The sequence below is a fragment of the Carlito syrichta genome, unplaced genomic scaffold, assembly GCF_000164805.1.
Source record: "Carlito syrichta isolate Samal-C Ts95f unplaced genomic scaffold, Tarsius_syrichta-2.0.1 Scaffold315201, whole genome shotgun sequence".
Classification (NCBI taxonomy): Eukaryota; Metazoa; Chordata; class Mammalia; order Primates; family Tarsiidae; genus Carlito; species Carlito syrichta.
In genome coordinates, this window is record NW_007259297.1 from 287,763 (window position 1) to 309,628 (window position 21,866).

Sequence of the window (21,866 nt, forward strand, 5' to 3'; positions counted from 1 at the left end):
GGGGCACACCTCATCAACAAGGGTACCTGAACAATGCATATTTGTATACCTAACCCTTAACTGTACCCTACAATTTTAAAATAAAAAATATGGTTAAAAATAAATAAATAAGTCCAATTAGTTCATAAGTTCAACAAAGTTAGCTTAGGTACCCAACTAACACCATAAACTATATAGTACTTAACTATAATAAGTTTATACTACTTTTCACACAAATAATATATTAAAAAACACAAAAAAGACAACATTTAAAATCTATAGTACAGTACTTTGCACTCACGTGATAGACACATGAACTAACTTACATGATTGGACATGTGAATACATGTTCACATCTTTGAAAGTTCACAACTTGAAGTTTCGTATGTAGGAGACTTACTGTACATTGCTGTTAACAATAGTCATCCCACTCTTCCTTTGAACACTGGAATGTATTCCTCCTCACTAACTGTACATATGTACCCATGAACCACATCCTCTCCCTCCAATACACACCCTTCCCAGCCATTGGGAACTATGATTCTTAAAGGTCTATTTTTTCAAAATACTAAAGCCCATGTCATTTGTCATGAGAGAGCTCATAGTACAAGAAAAACAATCCACATAACAGTTAGAACAAAGTTTGGAAAAATGTATATAAATATGTGTGTGTGTGTGTGTGTGTGTGTGTGTGTGTGTGTGTGCACGTGCATGCGCACTTGTTTTTAATAATAGCACTTTTCTATTCTTGCTAAATTGTTGTTTCACATGTACCTCAATCCTCACACGATTACTCCGTCTCTGCATGTCTCAGAATATGACCTGGAGCCGTGTGACGACCCTGGAGTCCCTGCCTTCAGCAGAAGAATTGGTTTCCACTTCGGTGTGGGAGACTCTCTGACATTCTCCTGCTTCCCAGGATACCGTCTGGAAGGTGCAACGAAGCTTACGTGCCTGGGTGGGGGCCGCCGTGTGTGGAGTGCACCTCTGCCAAGGTGTGTGGGTAGGTGGTCACACGCTTTCATTTCATTCATCCAGGGGGCAGGGCATGGCCCAGACAGGAGGGTGGGGCGGGGGGTGACAAGGAAGGAGAGTGAGAGAGTGGAGACCCACTCTGCCGATGAGGGAGGTGGGTGAGCTGCTCTGGGATTAAATTACTTCTTTAAAGAACTCCCTTTCAGCTCTGAGGATTTTATGGTTGAAGAAGAGTGAAACTAAAGCAAGTGTCAATCATATTTATACAAAGAAAATATATGAATGGTTTATGTATATGTTTTATATATAGTTATGTACTATATATACTATATATATTATATCTCTTGAAACAAAGGGAAAGATAAAAGCTAGATGCTAAGCTGTAATACACGCTTCTGACAATGACATTGCTTAAAAGCAGTGAGTGTCCCCCAGTATAAGGAAGGGGAACAATTTAGAAAAACCGTTTTGTTTCTCTCGTCAGTTGAACTCTTGCATACCCCTGCAAAATGGGCAGAACTGCAAACGGGTTTTGGTTACATGAATGCATTGTATATTGGTGAAGAAGTCTGGGCTTAAAAGTGTACCCGTCAACCCTACCTGTGCACCTTGTACCCGCTAGGCGACTTTTCACCCCTCCCCCTCCCCACCCTCCTCCCTCTGAGTCTCCAATGTCCATTACGCCATTTTTTATGTCTTTGCTGACCCTTAGCTCAGCTCTCACTTAGGAGAAAAAATATGCAGTATATGGTTTTCCATCCCTCGCACGGGGCATTTAAATGATGACTTAGCTTTTTCCGTGTGTTCTTGAGGAGGTCAAAGGATTCCAAGAGTAAAAGGAATTTTTATTTCAGGACTTTGTGCATGAAGTAGCCTGCTGCTTCAGTGGGGTGGGGCTTACTGTGAGCTAGGAACTGTGCTACTGTAAGAGGTCAGCAGAGGAGAATCATGGCTGCTGTCACAACTTAAATAGGGTGTGTGACCTTCACAGTTCAGTCATGAGCCCAGAGACAAGGTTTAGTACCTGCCACTCAGCCACATGGTTTAGTAGATGATGGCTTGTACAACCTGTTCTTTAAAGTTACAGAAAACTGCCTGGTGTCATTGTGAGGGAGGGAAAGGGGGAGGGAGATTGGAGATTAACCATGGTTCTCCTTAATGTCAAGCCTTCTGCTTTCGTGGGGAGTCTAAAATAGGTTCCACACTAATCTTGCCCATTTACAAACTAGAGGCAAATGGAGAACTGAAAATAAGATTTAATAACCCATATAAAACACACACATATTCACTTAGCAAACTGACTTTTTCCCATGGCACAAAATTTCTTCAATTATTAGCATTAATTAGCATTAGGAATATTATATGTTTCAAAAGGTAACACTGTCTTTTGGGGGGTTAGTAAACTAGACATAGTCAGATAGTCAGGATTCATTATAGAAAAATAAGTAGGCCGGGCTCAGTGGCTCAGCCTGTAATCCCGCGCTTTTGGGAGGCTGAGGTGAGTGGATTGCCTGAGCCCGCGGGTTCGAGACCCGCCTGGGCAGGCAAGACCTCATCTCTACAATAAATCAAAAAACCAGCCAGGCATGGTAGCGCATGCCTGTAATTCCGGCTACTCGGAAGGCTGAGGCGGAAGGATCGCTGGAGCCCTGCAGGTGAGGCTGCGGTGGCCGGGAGCGGCCACTACATTCCAGTCTGGGCCACCGAGTGAGACTCCAACTTGAAAAAAAAAGAAAAATAAGTAAATATGAATCAAATCATCTTTATATTTTACCAATATACAGGTATATACATTTCTGCAATCTGATTTTCTCTAAAAATAGTACTTTGCACTTTTTTGCTTATGATTTTTTTATTTGAGAATTGAATGCAAATTTCAAGCACTATCTCAAAGATACAGTATTTTGTAGATAACCTTAGAAGTTCCCTGAGTTGCCTAGAATCCATTCAGGAGACTCCTAATTTAGATAGTTTGAGATTTGAAAAAAATCTCCCAACACACACACAAAAATCAAAGCATTGTTCCAGATACATAACACTAAGTGGTCTGCTTATCATAATATTATATTCAATGTGATTCTATTTTATCTAAATTCATTATACTCATACTTTTTGTTATTCAGGTTTTTACTCTGTTGCCTAAAATATGAGACATGAGTAACTAGAACTGATGTAATGTATATTATTTGTCAAGCTCTTTGCTGGAGACCCGGTTCTGCTCTGGGCTTTTCACTTGCACTGCCTCATTTCATTCTGTGACAACTCTATGAAGTAAGCACCATTACAGTCAGTTCCATTTTACAGATGGAAATATCAGGATACAAAGAATCTATAAACTTTGCCCCCAAAACATAGCACTCAGCAAATAGCCCCATTACAAAGTGGGGAAAAGATATGAAAAAACACTCCTCAAAAGAAAACATACGAGCAGTCAACAGGTACATTGAAAAAATGCCCAGCCTCACTAGTCATCAAAGAAATGCAAATTAAAACTACACTGAGATGTCACCTAACTCCAGTCAGGATGGCCATTATCAATAACTCAAAAAACAACAGATGCTGGAGAGGATGCAGGGAAAAGGGAACACTTCTACACTGTTGGTAGGAGTGTAAACAAGTACAACCTCTGTGGAAAACAGTTTGGCGATTCCTAAAAGATCTAAAAATTTACTTTCCATGAAACCCTGCAATCCCCCTACAGGGAATATATCTGGAGGAACTCAAATCATTCTATGAAAAAGATACCTGCACATCCATGTTTATTGTAGCACTGTTCACAACAGCAAAAACATGGAACCAACCATGCTGCCCATCAAAAGAGGACTGGATAAAAAAATGTGGTACATATACACAATGGAATATTACGCAGCCATAATGAAGGACAAAATTATGAAGTTCACAATAAGTTGATGGACTTAGAGCCTATAGTACTGAGTGATGTATCACAGAAGCAGAGAACTGAGTACACGTTCTCACTCATAAGCGAACCTTCTACAATTATCCTAATACTATAAGGAAAGGATTGGCAGTAGTGGGAAACTGTTGGGGTGGTGCCCTCAGGGTTGGGATTGGCAGTAATGGGAACCTGCTAGTGTGGGAGCAGACCTCATCAACAAGGTATATGCATAATGAACATTTGTATACCTAACCCTGAATTGTACCCCACATCTTTAAAAAAATAAAATAAAATAAATTGTTAAACAAAACAAAACACCACTTGGAAGATTCGAATCCAGGAGCCTGCCACCCTGCTCTGAATCTTTGCGCTACCCAGGGAGACACACAGAGGGCCTTGGGTTGGCCCCTTTTGCATTTAACCTTTTGTATTTTGCCAACAGTTTCCTGATTTTTTTTTCCCTGCCCATCAGGTTGCAAGACTACTTTTTAAAAAACAGGTTATTCATGGCACTAAAATCTTCCAGTTGACCCATGTGGCACCTCTGGGTGTCATCTATTTCTGCCTCTCATTCTGCACATCTGTTTAGTTCCTAGTTCTGCATGACTCAGCTGCTGCATAACTCTCAGGTCAGGGTCCTCCTCTTTGTCTTCCCAACCCCCCCAGCCAGGAGCTCACCCTCCCCGTTGCTCCAGATGATTCTCCCAACCCCTGTGCCACAGCTTCCAAAATGCTCCATTCAAACTGAAAACTCTCCCTCTAACCCTCCATCCTGAGATAAGTATGTTGGCTGAGAACTGAGGAGACACTCGGAGAGTGTGCCCTGGGCCAATGAACCAGGGACCTTGTGTGCCAGGATAGAGTCGAGGAAGAGTTTATTTCTGAATATTATGGGGAGCTATTGAATAGGTTCTGCTAAAACAGATGCATCGATGGGGTTTTCAGTTTGGTACAGCATTCTGGAAGCCGTGGCTCAAGGTTTGGCCCGCAAAGGACCATGGCCCTTTTTGAATTCACATTATGCCCGTCTGCAGGCAGCTCCCTCATTGTGTTCTGATCCCTCTTCTGGGCTGCCTCTCCTCACCCCCTCGCTCCGGCTGAATGTTGAGCCTCCCTGACGACTGCTGGACTCCACTGATGCTGTCTTCATTTCTTGGTCTCTCTTCCAGCTGACAGTTCCCTTACCGTGGGGGCTCTCATATCCCTAAGATCTACTTCTGTTTGTCAAATAAATAAAAATTACTCTCCTCAGAAGCTTTTCTTTTGTTCTCAAAAATTTATTTTATCAATACTCCTTCCTTTAAAATCAGAAATAGGCCAGATGCAGTGGCTCCCACCTGTCATCTCAAAACTTTGGGAGGATTGTTTGAAGTCAGGAATTTATACCTGCCTGGGCAACAAAGCAAGATCCCATCTCCACACTACTTTTTAAAAAATTATCCAGGCATGGTGGGGGTATGACCGTAGTCCCAGCTACTTGGGAGGCTGAGGTGGGAGGATCATTTAAGCCCAGGTGTTCGAGGTTGCAGTGAACTCCAATTGTGGCACTGCACTTCAACCCAACACAAAATATACATATAAATGTCTTGCTATGGCCAAAAGATGCCAAAGATTGCAGGTGACATCTAAAGAATGCCAAGTAGTGAACATCTGTGCAGAGAATTACTTTCTTCTTTATTAATTCACTCTTAAGTAATCTTTTTATTTGAATTTATTCATTTGAGGGCTTTTTCTACTTATTTATTTAGGATGATAGAAATAATATCACATGTATCACATGTACAACCTCACTGGAAGTGCTCTCTTGTGGCATCCCTTTGCATTACTCATGTATCATTTAAGTTTTTTGTTTTCACTTGCAAATTAAAGAAAAAGTTGCCAACACTGTCTTCAGTCAAAATAAAAGTTCAATGGTATTATGACTTTAAGTCCATAGCTAGGGCCAACTTCAGATAAATTAGAGCAACAGGTCAAGCTCATCACTGAAGACCTGGCGCCTCCATGTCTGTTAGTTTTACCAACCTGTGTGATGCTCCAGGTGGCTCCCTGCACACAGTGCTGTTGCCCCACCCATCACACTACCTGGTGGAGACAGCCATGCCAAGATCACGTCTGTGCTAGTCCTGGGTTCCCTCTCCCTAACCCAGATAGAGTTACAGACCCATTTCTGACCAGTCATTGTGGTCGGGACAGCTCTGACTGGCTTAGGACATTTAGCAGCCCATCTACACGGCTGTTGAATAATAAGGAAAAGTAAACATTCTGTGATATTTTGTAATATTTGAGATACTTGGCAGTATCTTGGTCAGAAAAGCAAATCCAGAGTTAGAAAGCAGATACAGCAAAGACAACAAGCGTTTGCTAGAATTGTCTAATCTATTCTAACTATTAAGTGAATCTATGAATCACATCAGAGCTATTTGAATACAAGTTTTCTTAGAGAAATGTAAGGCTGTATACATGCATCAGAGTAAGGCTAAATAAATAACCAGTGAGATTAAGAAAAAAAAATTTAAATATGTGGGGTACAATTCAGGATTAGGTATACAAATATCTATTATGCAGGTATCCTTGTTAATGAGGTGTGCCTCCCCCTTGTGGGATATTTTAAAAAATAAAAATTATAGTTATGTTCTTATTGACTAACTGTATTAATTCTTTATTGGAAACAGTAGAAAGTCACTGGATAAAGTTTTAAAAAATCAACCTGATTCCTCTTAATTGCTTAATGGGTTATAAATATCTCAAAGAAGGCTGGATTCAGTGGCTCACATCTGTAATCCCAGCACTTTGGGAGGCTGAGGCAGGAGAATTGCCTGGGCTCAGGAGTTTGAGAACAGCCTTGGAAACATAGCAAAATCCCATCTCTACAAAAAGTATTAAAAAATTAACCAGGCATGGTGACGTCAGTAGTCCAAGCTACTAGAGAGGCTGAGGCTGGAGGATCACTTGAGTCCAGGAGGTTGAGGCTGCAGTAATCTGAGATTGTGCCACTGCACTCAAATCTAGGCAACAGAGTGAGAGTCAGATAGATAGATAGATAGATAGATTGATAGATAGATAGATAGATAGATAGATGGATGGATAGATGGATGGATGGATGGATAGATGGATGGATAGATGGATAGATGGATGGATAGATGGATAGATGTTGGACAGATGAACAGATGGACAGATAGACAGATGGATAGTTAGGAAATATCTATGAGAGACATAGTAAAACAAAATATTCTGCCTGTATTTTGATTTAGATTAACATTAAATTAAATTAGCTTTAAACCTTTTGACTAAATATATTTAGAGACTATTTTTCTTTTTCTTTTCTTTTTTTTTTTTCTTGAGTTGGGGTCTCACTCCATCATCCAGGCAGGAATGCAATGGCACGCTCACGGTCACCCTAGCATCGATCTGCTGGGCTCCGACGGTCCTTCAGCCTCAGTCTTCCAAGTAGCCGGAAGGATAGGCATGTGCTACCATGCCCAGCTTATTTTTTATTTTTTTTTAATTTTTATTGTAGAGATGAGGTATTGCCAAGTTGCCCAGATTGTTCTCAAACCCGAGGGCTCAGGCAATCCCCTCGCCTCGGCCTCCCAAAGTGCTGGGATTATAGGTTTGAGCCACAGTGCCTGGCCTAGACACTATTTTTCTATGCCAACCAATCTGTAGTTTCCATGTATTATTTAATACTTAATTTAATACTTTGAAAGATAACAACACAAGGGTACTTGGTTCATGACCAGGGAGAGTGAGGGCTGGTTAGAAGCCCTCACTTCACCACCATGCTCCATGCAGCCTACTTATATAGTTAATCCACACATGTAGCCCATATTCCTATAATAACATAAAATTTTTTAAAAAGATAATTAAAAGCTAAAACTTAATTTCTGTTGATTCTTACAGGCTAATTAAATAACAGCATTAAATTTTAAAAAATAAACGCTAGAGTAGGATAATAAATGGTTTTAAAAAGTACCATTTTATGCAATTCTTAGATATTCTTTGTGAGTAAAGATAGAATTGCATATCTTAAATAATATAGACTTCTACTATGGGCAAGACTTACTAGTGTCTTTTGTAAACCGTAGTAAAATTGGTTTAAAATAGAAAAAAATGTAGATTTTTTCCATCTCCATTTCTTGTCAAGCTGTTGTCTATTTTTGTGCTTTTCTCTTCTAAAAGAATTTTTTTTTAAGATGTGGGATACAATTCAGGGTTACATATACAAATGTTTATTATGCAGGTACCCTTGTTGATGAGCTGTGCCCTCCCTCCCTGGGCAGTTTCCCACTATTGCCAATCCCACCTCACCTCCTCTCCTGGCAGTTTCTCACTACTGCCACTCCCACCCCGCCCCCAGCAGTTTCCCACTACAGTCAATCCCTTTCTTGTAGTATTATGATAATTGTTCAAGGTCCACTTATGAATGAGAACATGTGGCACTCAGTTCTTTTTTTGTGATAGATCACTCAGTATTATAGACTCTAAATCCAAGCAAGTTGCTGTGAAGTTCATAGTTTTGTCCTTCTTTGTGGCTGCTTAATACTCCATTGTGTATATGTACCGCATTTTTTTATCCAGTCCTCTTCTGATGGGCAGTACAGTTGGTTCCATGTTTTTGCTATTTTGAATAATCCCACAATAAGCATACGTGTGTTGTTATCTTTTTCATAGAATGATTTAAGTTCTTCCGGGTATATTCCCAGCAGGGGAGTTGCAGGGTCATATGAATGGTCAATTTTTAGATCTTTTAGGAATCACCGCACTGTTTTCCACAGGAATTGTACTAGCTTACACTCCCATCAACAGTATGGGAAGTGTTTCCTTTTCCCCACATTCTCTCCAGCATCTGTTGTTTTTTGTTATTGATGATGGCCATCCTGACTGGAGTTAGGTAGTATCATCAATATTTTGGTGCATTTCAAATAATCCTTCCAAAGTATACACATATGTAAATTAATAACATTCCCTATTTCACAATGTTCTCAAAGACCCTACAACAATTTCCGCAAGTTTTAATGACCGCTGTCACACACTTTTACTTCCAGCCATTAAATTAAGAAACATCTCTAAAGTGTGAGGCACCATATATCCTCAAAGTTTCTTAGGTGGACATGTTTCTTCAGCAACAGAATTTGAATCCAGTTTAAGTATATTGAATAGGTAGATTGAAAGCTTTTCACCTGTTGCTTCATAATCCAATAAATAATAACTATTTTCCTATAAAATAAACTTTCTTAATATTGAATACTTATTAATTCATTCAGTTCATAGGATTAGTGCATTATGGATTTTAGACTTCCGGGCTCCAATCTGTGATAAACAAGGGTCTGTTGTTTAAGCTACCCAGTCTATGGTATTTTGTTATGACAGTTCAAACAGACTAAGACAGCATCACAGATAGATGCTTTTGTACAGGAGGGTTAACTGAAAAATCGATTAATTGATTCCTTTTTATAATGTTCATTTAATTTTAATTAGTTTAGTTCCACTCCAAACTCTAAAATACAATTCAATTTAAATCACAATTCCATTAGTTTCCCCCCTCCATATTTATGTTCCTAAAATAGCTGGAATAACAGTAGTATATTTCTGGACATGTCTGAATTACGGATGGAGAATAATTCCAGAGGATTCATGAATTGTCATAGGGTTGTAGACAGTGTTTGGCATTTTCCCAGTTCTTCCTCTTCCACTGACTTTTCCTTGTCAGTTTCTTCTCACAGCAGGAAATCTCTTCTAAAATCTTGCTCCGTAGTGGTTGCAGGACTAGTATTATCAAAATCACCTGAGAACTTATTTTAAATGTAGGATCTTGGGTCCCACCTCAGACCCACTGAATTAGGTCAGCATTTTAATAAGATCCTCAGGTCCACTGTGTTCACATTTGAGAGGCATTGCTCAGTCCAGATAGCGCTTTATCATGCCTGTGGTCGTGCTCATTCCTATAACATGGTATTTAGGGCGAACAGTGCTGCTGGATGATTTCCAAATAATCTGAATGGCTAAGCTGAGGGAAGTTCTGCACAGAAAGTGGGAGAATGACTTCTTCAATGTTATGACTCACTTTGTCACTTTGTAGAGTACTGGGCAGCCATGTCCTGAACTCTACTTCCCCCATGGAATTTTTTCTTAAAAACTGCCCTTCCGGCCTCCCACTTCCCCCAGTTCCCCTCCCCTGAGGCCTCCTGGTCATTACTTTCTTTATAGAAGAACATATGATTCATATTGAGAAAAATTCCACTCATTCATTTAAAACTAATATTAAATGGATTTTTAAAAATTTAAAGAAATATTTAATTGCTTTAATAATGGTGATTTACAAAGACGGTTTTGAATCAAGTTCAAAGAATTTTTACATTTAGTCATTTAAATTTTGTGATTTTCTGAGCATTTGCTTTGTATTTAATGTCGGTGCGTTTTTTTCTTTAATTATTGACTCTGGGATGCAGTCCTCAGGTTAGTGTACCTCTCTCAAAACTGTTGACACACTTCCATTCTTTCATTAGACTGTTGTGTTGTGAAGGACCCACCTGCACAGTTGTTGAATAATGAGGAAAAGTAAACATTTTGTCTTATTTGGTGGTATTTGAGAAGGTTTGTGGTATCCTGGTCTGAAAAGCAGGGGCAGAGTTAGAGAGCAGCTATTAGGGAGATAACAAGTGTTCACTAGAATTCTTTTAATTTATTTCAAGAATAAAATAAATCCTAAGACATGTCTTTAAAAGGGTATAACAGGCCAGGCTCAGTGACTCAGCCTCTAATCCCAGCATTTGCGGTGGCCGAGGCGAGTGTATTGCCTGAGCCCATGGGTTTGAGACCAGCCCGGGCAACTTGGCAAAACCACATCTCTACGATAAATCAAAAGTTAGCAGGGTGTGATAATGAGTGCCTGTAGTTCTGGCTACTTGGAAGACTGAGGTGGAAGAATTGCCTGAACCCAGCAGGTCGATGTTATGGTGGCTGTGAGTACGCCACTGCACTCCATCCTTGGCGACAAAGTGAGACTCCAACTCAAAAAAAAAAAAATACCAAAGTTTTTTTTTATAGGTACTTACAATGGATTTCATTTTATTTTTTTATTTTAATTATAGAGCTGTGGTTTACAGTGTTGATTAACTACATGAACTACATGAACCTTCAGCTGCACAAATGTGAACTTTGGGCTTCTAACTGTCCCTCACTTCACCTGGCAGTATTATCAAAAAAGATTTTGTGAGATATTAACTTAAAACATTCAGAAAGTTGTTTCCCTCACCAGGTTCACTTTCCTACCCGTTTGGGGTCACAAAATTGTCAGGAGTCCTAAGCCAAGTAGCCCTCGTGGATTGTTAAATATCTACAAATAAAAATAATTATCATTGTTGTGTATTAACAACTAGAGTGTAGTCATTGCATCTTCTAATAACCGATGTGTGGGACTTCAAATCATAGTTTTGTCATTCCACCTCTGTGATCTGGAATATGTTAGTTAACTTACTCTACCTCAATTTTCTCATCTGAAAACTAGGTTTCGCTTTGATACCTTCCTCATGGATTGTTATATTTATTTAGGGATGCAATATTTATAAAGTAAGTTCTATATAAGTGATACAGAGACCAAATAAAAATAAAATAAATCTCTGTACTCAACTGGAAAAAGTATTACAGCAATTTATTTGTGTTACAGTTGCTTGCTTGAATCTTCAAGGTTGTTCTCCTCATCTGTAAATTCTAGTATTTGCTTCACAATATCTGCACCCCTGTGTCTTTGCTTAGAGTCTTTAAGATTCAACTGTTGTCTTTTAGGACATTCATTTTTTTCTAAACACCCTTTTCTCAGGATCCATTCATGCTTCCGGCTCTTTTAGGGATATCCTGCCACAGTTCAAAGACATCAGTGGGTGTCCCACAATGTGCCTCAGTCTGTGTTTGCAACCAGATTTCCCATCTTCCTTTCCCATGAAGCCCCACTTCAGTCACTTCGAGAAGGCCATAAAAACATCCATTTGTCTCACACCTGAACTCTGTCCACATTCTAGTATTCCTTCCCCACCCACATTTCTCATGCAGTCTTTAGCAATGCCAGCCCTGATATGGCACCAGGTTGAATAATGAGCCACTGAGGCCCTCAGAATTCAATAGCTAGTAATGTCCAGCCTTTAAAATATCATATTTCCTTTTTAACTTAGACATAGAATCAGAAAATGATGGTGACAGAGGCAACAACACATGTTCAATGAAATAGTGTTAATTCAAACATAAATAACTTTAAAATTTAGGAAAGATGTCAAAGTCATGATTCAATTTTTTTTATGGAATTATGTAATAATCTGCCTGGAAGCCTTTGAAGAATATAAGTAACGATGCAAATAAAATAGTTGCATCGTTCATATATACACATTATATATGAATATATTTTATATTAAATATATTCTAACAAGGGAGGACTCCAAAAAACCCTGAAATTATGTTTTGGAAGGTGGATCCCTTGTAGTACAGGTTTCTCTCACAAGGTAAGTGTTCTAAAAACCCATCGGCATCAGTAGACCAGCCGGCATTGCAGTGAAAGGCAGCATTTGACTTCACCGAATTTCTTTGGAGATTCTTTCAACGCATTTGCTTATTTCATGATGGATGATTTATGTGTGCACCTACCCACACTGTGCTGAGTGTTCAGCAGCTTTTGACCAAAAACGGTATGACCTCAATACGCCAACCTCCCTGTTCACCACCTCTCACTCTGAACTACTTGTTTTTATTTCCCCTGAAGAAAAAAAGTTCTCAAAAAGAAATGTTTTGCCAATGTAGAAGAGGTGAAACAAAAACAACAGAAACATTAAAAGCATCAACTCAAAAAACTGTTTCAAGCAATAGAAAAAACATCTCTATAGGTGTACTGCGTCAAATGGAGAGTACTTAGAAGTTGACTAAAGTTTTAACATGTAAGAATAAATACACACTTTCTTATAAGTAAGTTTTGGGTTTGGAAGGCCCCTTCCTCATATATTACATATATACTATCTGTATATAATTTAATATGCATGCACTAAAATAGCCTTTAATTTACAAACCAAGTTTGTGTACTCTACAAGCAATTTCATACTATGGGGGAATAAATTCATATTAAAGATTATCTTTTGAATCTACCCTAGATTGATGAAATTCGACCTTTATACACTGAAGTGTTTTGGTCATGTATATTTAGGTTCCATTATGGATATATATTGAATAAATGAGTTAATTTTGCATATTTACTTAGAAATCTTAATTGTGTCTCAGGTTATGAGAAATGCTCACTTTGATACTAGTAGCTTTATTACCAAGGAACAAATATGAAGTGAGACTTGAAAAGAGTTTGAAAGTTGGTTAACTGCTTCTACTCTAACTTTCTATAAGCTTAAGCAAAATCATTGTCTATACAGGGTCATCAATTACAACAGAGCGGTAATTTTCCACAGTTGTTATTTTGCAGTGTGAACTTGTATTTACTTACCATCATTTATTATGTATCTGTTTAAAAAATAATCCCAGAATCCAAATAATAATAAAAAGATATGTAAATTCTTCTTTCTACTCCTACTTTTTGATGTATTATGATAAGCGATTATATGGTTGATGTTCTAAATGTTAATGTAATAACAAATATCAGCTGCACTTAATTGGTGACATATTTTGAATAAGTCCTAAAAATACACTCTCTTCTAGATCATTTAAACTCTTATTACCCCAGCTTCAGCATTTTTAATTGTAAGCTACATTATGAATTGTGAATGATAAAGCATATTTAAGCATTATTTAGGATCTAAAAGGGTGTGCTCTCTTCCTGAGCACTTACATTTTATGTCATATCAATATTTAATCTGGGTCGGGCTCGGTGGCTCAGCCTGTAATCCCACGCTTTGGAAGGCCTAGGTGAGTGGATTGCCTGAGTCCGTGGGTTCGAGACCCGCCTGGGCAACTTGGCTAGACCTCATTTCTACAATAAATAAAAAACTAGCTGAGTGTAGTAGCACAAGCCTGTAGTTCCGGCTACTTGGAAGGCTGAGTGGAAGGATCGCCGGAGCCCAGCACGTCAAGGCTGAGGTGGCCGGGAGCATGGCACTGCACTCCAGTCTGGGCGACAGAGTGAGATTTCAACTCAAATAATAATAATAATAATAATAATAATAATAATAAATCTGCACTTGTTGTATGATCCTGGAAAAGATACTTGTTTTTTTGAACTCTTCTATGCTTCAGTTTCCTTATCTGTAAATGAAGTTTCTTGTCCTATCACATAAGGCTACTATAAATATTAATAAGCTAAAGAGTTTAGGGCACTTAGAAAAGTATGGGACATCAAATAGCACATTATAGTTTAAACATCAGCTGTATCATGATGAGTTTAATCTGCCTTTAAAGCATGAGACTCCTAAGTGAATCTGGAAAATACTATGTGGTGTCTTTCAAGGAGAAGAAAAGAAAACAAACAAGCAAATACACTGGTATGAATACCAAAGAAAAGCCATTCAGCCATAACTAGGACAACTACCACACTGGAACTGCACCATACTACCCTAAAGTAGTATCCTGCATTTACACACTGAGAGGTGGTCATGTATATGTAGGTTTTATTTTAGGTATATATTGAACAAATAAGTTATTATTGCATATTTGCTTAGAAACCATCATTGTGTCTCAAGTTATGGAAATCCTTGCCCTGATACTAGTAGAAAATGTTGTTTTCAAGCGACAAATATGAGGAGAGACTTGGAAATTCTCACTGCACTGCAAATACAGAAACCTTCTCATGATATACAAATGCCTCTCAGCTCCCAGGGAGAAAACAGTTCTTTTACAGAGACCTTGGGACTGGATCATTCATGGATGAAACCAGATTTGGTTCTCCTTGGCTTTGCTTTTCTCATAGAATGCCTCCCTGAAGCCATAGTGGGAAATCTTACAGGAAATTCTCATAGTTACAAGAATGGCAATTCTGTAATCCCATACTTTGAATACAAGATGTGTGGATCTACCAACATATTAAGTCGATTAACACTTAGCACCTTCCCTAGTCCCATCATGTTCTTGGTTTCCTTTGGTCAAGAAAGAAGACTAAGATCATTTCCTGCTGTCCAGATGGTGGCCAGAGGCCAAGATCTTCATTTCCTTCCTTTTCATCACCTACCCACCTCTAAGGACACTTGACCTACAACTGCCAGTACTTTACAATCAACATGAATGCACACACTGCATGATATAATTGATAACACACACAATTTCAGTTACTATAGCCATATAAGAAGATGCCCTTGGAAAGTTAACTCAGAGTGAAAACTAGTCATTTGCCACTATTCTTGTATCTATTATATCTTCAATTATTCGAATCTTTTTCAAACTTACAAAAGTAATGGATTCAAGGGTCTAAATTGGGACTAGGTTGCTTTATTTATTATTGTCAAATTCAATTTTAAATAATCCCTAATATTCATGACAAGTTTCCATTTTCTGGTTGTTAGAAATCACTGATTTTCTTCTTTTATTCTCTTTAAGTTCAGTGCATCTAATACTTGAAACTTCAACTATTCTCTTTATGGAGTAGCCAAAGGAGACACAGCTTGACTGTCTTAATTTTATTTTCACTTATTTTGACTCATGTTTAAAACACCCTGGTTCAGTCGGGCTCGGTGGCTCAGCCCATAATCCCAGCACTTCGGGAGGCCAAGGTGAGTGGATTGACTGAACCGGCAGGTTCAAGACCCACCTGGGCAACTTGGCGAGACCTCATCTCTACAATAAATTAAAAACTAGCCCAGCATGGTAGTGCGTGCCTGTAGTTCTGGTTACTTGGAAGGCTGAGGCGGAAGACTCACCGGAGCCCAGCAGGTGAGAGGCTGCAGTGGCCACTCCAGTCTGGGTGACAGAGTGAGACTCCAACTCAAAAAAAAAAAAAACACTCTGGTTCTTCAGGAAAGAAAATACTAAAGATATTCAACAAAGATGTTCAGTATTCACAAATGACTACCTTTTCCCAAGCAGATTACTTACCTAAATTGCTTGTTGAGTTTAAGACATAAGACATGTTGACTGAGAATCATCAGATTGCTGCCATAGAAGGAGCACAATGCTATCTGAGCACCCACAAGACAAGATGTGGGCCTGGGTGTGAATGCCCAAGTATAGGCCACAGGAAACAGACCACTTACCTTCCTCACCATGAAAAACTCCTCTTTTAAAAATAATTTGTGGCCAGGTGTGGTGGTTCATGCCTGTAATCTCAGCACTCTGGGAGGCTGAGGCAAGAGGATAGCTTGAGCCCGGGAGTTTCAGACCAGCCTGAGCAACATAGTGAGCCCTCGTGTCTACAAAAAGAAAAATCAGCCAGGCATGGTGGCATACGCCTGGAGTCTCAGCTACTTGAGATACTGCAGCAGAAGGATCACCTGAACCCAAGAGTTTGAGGCTGCAGTGAGTCATGATCATGCCCTGCACTCCAGGCTGGATGACAGAGTGAAACTCTGACTCAAAATAATAATAATAATAATAGTAATGATAATACTTATTATTATATTGTAAAATGCATGATTAAGTATAAATGTAATAGTGATGATATTTCCATAGCTTTTTAAAGGTTATTATTATAAAATCTAAATGCCATTTTGTTGAGTCACCAATTCCATGCTTCTCTTTCAACACTTCCCATCAGACCCCCATCCCAAGCCCACCTATGTGTTTTTTTTGAAGAAAGGATGACAGAGAGGTGAGCCCAAGCTGTCGGGTATCTTCCTCCGTGATTTTCTCCCTGCGCCTTTCCACATGGAGACATTATGAGAGTCAAAGTGCACAAATCATTGTGAGCTCATTATGGATCCCCTGCAAAGTTCTGCTGGCCAGAAAGTTAGGAAATCAAGGCTAGTGATGCAGCTGATTCTATTAATTACTAAAAAGAGAAGAGGAATGAAAGAGGTCCAACATCATGGCCATGGGCATACAGAAATTATCTGCAAAATTACACAATGTCTTAAGCAATCAACTCTAAAATGAAACACTGTGCATTGCTTCTCTTCCTCTCTCATTTCATAAATAGCATTTTGCTGCTGTCTAGTTCCCAACTTGATCATTAACCTTCAAACTAATACATATTTTGTTGAATTTATTAAAATCATTGTACTTGACACGATGTGGCTAATGAACTAGTTGATGCAGAATCCTATGGAACTTTCGTGCCACCTACACGCACCCACACATATTTGTGTGTATTAATACATATATATGTGTTTATATATATGTGTGTGTGTTTATATATATATATATATATATATTGCAATTTATTATTTTATGATGACTTTGAACTTAAAGAATTTTTTAGCTCAAGGCATTTTTGGCCTAAACAGTTTACTTTTATGGCAAAACAGGTGTTGAAAAGTTAAGTGACTTTCTCCAGGTTTTCACTTTGACCTTGATTAAAGTTATTTTGCCTTCTGTAAATTTGGATCTAGAAGTCTATTCTTTCATTAGAAAGATAGACCCCGGCTCGGTGGCTCAGTCTGTAATCCCATGCTTTGGCATGCTGAGGTAAATGGATTGCCTGAGCCCGCGGGTTCGAGACCTGCCTGGGCAACTTGGCGAGACCTCGTCTCTACAATAAATCAAGAAATTAGTTGGGCATGGTAGCGTGCACCTGTCGTTCCAGCTACTTGGAAGGCTGAGGCGGAAGGATCGCCGGAGCCCAGAGGTTGAGGCTGCGGTGGCCGGGAGCAGCCACTGCACTCCAGTCTGGGTGACAAAGTAAGACTCCAACTCAAAAAAATAAATAAATAAAAATAGGAGAAGAAATATTTACCAATGGCTTTCCAGTAGAATTCTACAAAACATGAAAGGAGGAACTGATATCAATCCTTTTGAAAGTATTCCAGGCGATTGAGAAAGATGGAACTCTCCCCAAATCTGTTTACAATGCTAACATCACATTGATACCCAAACCAGGTAAAGATCCAACAAAAAAAGAGAACTACAGGCCAATATACTTGATGAACATAGATGCTAAAATTCTCAACAAGATCCTAGCAAACCAGATTCAACAACACATCTCAAAAATCATCCACCATGACCAAGTAGGCTTTATCCTTGGGATGCAGGGCTAGTTCAACATTCGTAAGACCATAAACGTAATTAAATACACCAACAAATGAAAAAACAAAAACCACATGATTATATCATTAGATGTGGAAAAAGCTTTTGACAAAATTCAGCACCCTTTCTTGATAAAAACCCTCGAACATCTAGGCATAGATGAAACAAACATACCTTAAAATTGTAAGAGTCATCTAAAAGAAACCCACAGTCAGCATACAGCTAAACAGACAGAAATTGGAACCATTTCCCCTGAAAACTGAAACAAGACAAGGATGCCCACTCTCAACCCTCCTGTTCAACATAGCATTGGAAGTCCTAGCTAGAGCAATCAGACAAGAAAAGAGAATTAGGGAATTCAAATAGGAAATAGTAAGTTACGTTATAAGTCTCCTTGCACTGATAAAAGACTTTGGGAAAGTCTTAGGGTATAAAATAAATGTACAATAGTCAGTCGCATTCCTATACACCAATAATAAATAAACAGAAACTCAAATAAAAAGCACAATCCCACTCAGAATAGCCACAAAAAAATTAAATACCTTGGTATCTTCTTAACCAGATAAATCAAAGACAAAATACTGGTCAAAGACATCAAAGATGACACAAGTAAATGGAAAAATATTCCATTCTCATGGACTGGAAGAATCTACATGGTTAAAATGTCTATCCTAACCAAGGCAATCTATAGATTTAACACAATACCCATTAAATTACCAGCAATATTCAATATTCTTCTCAGACCTGGAAACAACAATTTAGTAATTCATATGGAACCATGAACTACCATGAATAGCCAAAACAATCCTCAGCAAACAAAAAAAACAAAAAAAAACCAAGTTGGAGGCATCATGCTCCTGGATTTTAAGCTTTATTGTAAAGCTACAATAATCAAAACAGCCCGGCATTGGTACAAGGACAGGCATATAGACCAATGGAACAGGATAAAGATTTCAGAACCAAAACCTTAACTTCTCAACCAACTCATCTTTGGCAAAGCCTCCACCATCAACCACTGGGGAGAGGAGAAACTATTCAGTAAATGGTGCTGGGAAAACTGGCTGTCCACATGCAGAAGATTAAAACAAGACACATTCCTATCACAATACACAAAAATCAACTCTAAATGGATCAAAGATCTCAATGTAAAACCTCAAACTATAAGAACCTTAGAAATGCAGGAGATACACTTATGAAAATTAGAACTGGCAATCAATTCCTGATCAAAACCCCAAGTGCTCATGCCATAAGAGATAAGAAAAACAAATGGTACTTCATCAAACTGACAAGCTACTACAAAGCCTAAGAAATCATTTCAAAAGAGCAGGGAGACAGCCCACAGACTGGGAAAAATAGTTGCCAACTGCAAGTTTGACAATCAAGGATCTACAAGGAACTCAAAATGCTGAAAAGAAAACAGACAGCCCCATTACAAAGTGGGCAGAAGATAAGAATAGATACTTCTCAAAAGACGAAATATGAGCAGCCAACAGATACATGAAAAAATACTCAACCTCACTAGTCATCAAAGAAATGCAAATTTAAACTACACTGAGATACCAACTAACTCCAGTCAGGATGACCATCATCAATAACTCAAAAACAACAGATGCTGGAGAGGATGTGGCGAAAAGGCAACAGTTGGACACTGTTGGAGGGAGTGTAAACTTGTACAGCCTCTGTGGAAAACAGTGTGGCGATTCCTAAAAGATCTAAAAACCAACCTTCCTACCACCCCACAGTCCCCCTACTGGGAATATACCTGTAAGAACTCAAATCAATCTATTAAAAAGATAACTGCACACGTATGTTTGTTGCAGCATTGTTTACAGTATCAAGAATATGGAAGCAACCATGCTGCCCATCAAGAGAGGACTAGATTTTTTTTTTAAGTGGTACTTATACACAATGGAATATTATGCAGCTATAAAGAAGGGCAAAATCGTGAACTTCACAGCAACCTGGAGGGACTTAGAGTCTATAATACTGAGTGATGTATCACAGAAACAAAGAACTGAGTATCACATGTTCTCACTCATAAGCAGATTTGAACAATTATTGTAATACTATAAGAAAATGGCAGTAGCAGGAAACTGCCAGGGCCAGGAAAGGGGGGAGGCAGGATTAACAGTAGTGGGAGTCTGCTGGGATGGGGGGGACACATCAACAAGGGTACCTGCATAATGAACATTTGTGTACCTAACCCTGAATTGTACCCCACATCTTTAAAATAAAAAAAATAAAAGAGAAAAAAAAAAGAATATATTTACCATCAGTGAATGTTCTTCTATCTAAGATGTAATGTGGTTAAGTTCAGTGCTGGGACGTCCTAGATGATAACTCAGTGATCTTATCTGTCATTAGATTCCTTTTAAAATGCGTCCCAGTTGATGCCATCAAATATCAATGTAGAAAAATTACAGTTATAAGAGAGTAGAATAGGCACATGGGAATTGGTGGGGGAATTTCAAGAGGAAGAAATTAGGTGTGGGGAGGTAACATGACAACTCAGTGACAGCCAGGGAACCTCAGTGCTCAGAGCACATCTATTTTGTTCTAGAGCTCTCTGTATGATAGCATGCTACTTCAGTATAGTAAGAGGTTATTCTATTAAAAGAAACTAGAAAATCTTGAAAATGGGATAAATGGAACAGCTTTTATTGTTTGGTTGGTAGTACAATTTTTAAAATACTAATCTATTTTTTAAAGATATATTATTAACAGACATACATTAATAGTAGAGAGGACTGTCATAATTTTGAAATGTTTAATCTATTAAAATCAGTAATTCCACTTTTGAATCCTCTTTCTTTAATGTCCTATTTATTTTAGCTGAATGTGGAGCAAGAGTCAAAGGAAATGAAGGAACATTACTGTCTCCAAATTTTCCATCAAATTATGATAATAACCATGAGTGTATCTATAAAATAGAAACAGAAGCTGGCAAGGGAATTCATCTCAGAGCAAGAAACTTTCAGCTGTTTGAAGGAGATACTCTAAAGGTAAAAATAATATTCTCTAACATGATAACTCCATCTTTTCTTCCCCAGGAATGTATCATCTATCTGTTTATCATCCTCCCCCCATTTATCTATCTACTTATCTCTCTATCTATCTGCCTATCTTCTTTATAACTACATTTGTCTATTCATCTATCTTTCTACATATAGATATATGCACATATTGATATATCTTTATATATAACTTATTCCTAATTACGTATGCAATACGTTTGAAAAAGTACACTGTAGCATCTCTTTAAAGAGTATATGTGAACTTTGAAATAATTTTTCACATTTATTACTCGAACACGTATTACTCGTGTATCTTGCGCAACTTATATAATGTTTTTATCCGTAGCTTCCGTGTGTGTATGAATATGCAATGATATCTTTCTTTTGGGTCTGCTTTGAGGATTAAATACTGTGATACATGTGGATGTTTCTAGCAATGGGCCTAGCACCTAATAGTACTTGTTACAATTTGTTGGGCCCCCAAACCGGCCCTTTCTATAGTTTCTCTCGATTTTTAAAAGTGGTCACAACATTGAAAGCTGGAAGGATTTGGATGTGATCATGGGACAAGTCCAGCCACTGTCATTAGAACACAAACAGAACTCAGGTGGAGAAGTCACACCAGGACAAAGAAGAATCTCACTAAAGATTGCAGGGCACTCAGGTCTTGCCTCGATTTATAAAATCCCAACTCAATTGGACATGTTCCTTTATTCCTAAGGCTTCTGATATGGTTCCTGCCTCCCTTGTATTTCAAGAATTTGAGGACCTTCCACAGTCTAGGGACTGGGGAGTAGGTGACCTGTACTCAGGGCATAGAAAGACAAAAGCTTTGCACAGCAAAAGCAAATGCTATAAATCATCTGTCCAATTCCTTGCTCATTTCAGAGAGAAGGCAAGCAGTTTGCCTG

General features: G+C 38.5%; 1 protein-coding gene across 1 annotated transcript in view; it reads left to right on the forward strand.

The window, feature by feature from the left end:
- Positions 1 to 21,866, forward strand: part of LOC103275056 (CUB and sushi domain-containing protein 1-like) — a gene marked incomplete at its 3' end in the record, with an annotated part of 411,423 nt that overhangs the window by 266,203 nt on the left and 123,354 nt on the right. Inside the window, exons 15-16 of the mRNA XM_021706144.1 lie at positions 794 to 982; positions 20,774 to 20,943. Coding sequence (XP_021561819.1) covers positions 794 to 982; positions 20,774 to 20,943 — 359 coding nt within the window. The remainder of the gene's footprint in view (positions 1 to 793; positions 983 to 20,773; positions 20,944 to 21,866) is intronic.